General features: G+C 29.6%; 1 protein-coding gene across 1 annotated transcript; it reads right to left on the reverse strand.

Annotated features, from left to right (window-relative positions):
• Nucleotides 1-477: 477 nt before the first annotated feature.
• Nucleotides 478-1,270, reverse strand: LOC101502232 (expansin-B15-like). The gene is made up of 2 exons (XM_004516233.3): nt 1,150-1,270; nt 478-831 (listed from the first exon to the last, which is right to left on the reverse strand). The coding sequence occupies exons 1-2, from the start codon at nt 1,212-1,214 to the stop codon at nt 504-506; spliced, it is 393 nt and encodes a 130-aa protein (XP_004516290.2). The 5' UTR covers nt 1,215-1,270; the 3' UTR covers nt 478-503.
• Nucleotides 1,271-1,277: the final 7 nt, after the last annotated feature.

The raw sequence follows: 1,277 nt of genomic DNA on the forward strand, positions 1-1,277 counted from the left end.
GCCACCTATCACGAGCCAAAATCCAAAATACACAAAAATACATAAAGTGTACTTAAAAATTATGGGTCTTACAATTTCCATCTTTGGTGATGGCTATTGTTGATTGATGTTCCATAGTGTTACTAGGAAGACTCTAGTGTAGCAATTAATCATTATAGTGAAAGTTTTTACTGGGTTAGATTATGTGATTTTTATTCTCTCAATTTGAGGGAAGTTTTCCACATTAAAAATATTTTTCTCATACTTAATTTTCTGCCAATTATTGTAACTATGTTGAATTGTATTTTCGGATTGACAATTTGTCTGCATAGATAGAAAATAATATTTCATATTATTGAGATAGTTATATTTAGTTTTTCCAAACAAGAAATACTAACATTTTTTTCATTTTCAAAATAATTGAGAGATAATCGAAAGTCCACTTTAAATGACTTGATTTGATTAAGATACAAGACTATAATTTGATAGTCCAATTATTAATGTAATTAACATACATTTACAACTTAAATAAAATTTCCAAGTGCTCTATAAGTCTGACCAGGCTTCCAACCCGTCGGGATCACATTCTTTGCTACAAATATCTTCCCAGACTCAATTGTGGTTAGCCTAATAGAAAATGGCGCTCTTAGTAGTGACTGTTTATTATATTTCCAAACAGCACCATATGATTGTTGCATTGTAACCCAAGTGTTGCCAAATGCTTCCATAAGTTCAACTTTTTTAAGATCACCATCCCCATTTTCATATTCAACCGCGGTAGCAAAATAATATGGGTTAGATTTAGAGTCGACGTGGAAGGCTATTGAGACACCATTGTAAATGCATGGAACTCTGCATTAAAGAATCAATAGTTTATATAATTGCAATATTGTAAACAAAATACTTAAATGTTGAAAGTAAATTACTTTATTTTTTTACTTAATTAATTAACGTTGTTTACATTTAAAAAGATAAAAACATAAACATAAAATTGTCTAATTTTTTTATGACCCCGTTGACTATTTTAGATTTTTTTATGATTAAAAACATTTTATATATTAACAAAAAAGTAATGGTCAATATAACCTTGGAACATTAAAAATGACACATAAATAAAACCCTAAAAAAACCTCTACAAAACAAAAGCTTAAAGAGAAACAGAGATAATACCTTCTATGTTGAACGACTATTTTTCCAACCTTGCGAAGATTTCCATCTTGACCTGAATTTGCCATGGCACCAAAAGCTCTACCACTCAAATCAAAATGATATGGAGAATCTGATCCACAAGTACCAGG

Source organism: Cicer arietinum, chromosome 3 (assembly GCF_000331145.2).
Source record: "Cicer arietinum cultivar CDC Frontier isolate Library 1 chromosome 3, Cicar.CDCFrontier_v2.0, whole genome shotgun sequence".
Taxonomy (NCBI): Eukaryota; Viridiplantae; Streptophyta; class Magnoliopsida; order Fabales; family Fabaceae; genus Cicer; species Cicer arietinum.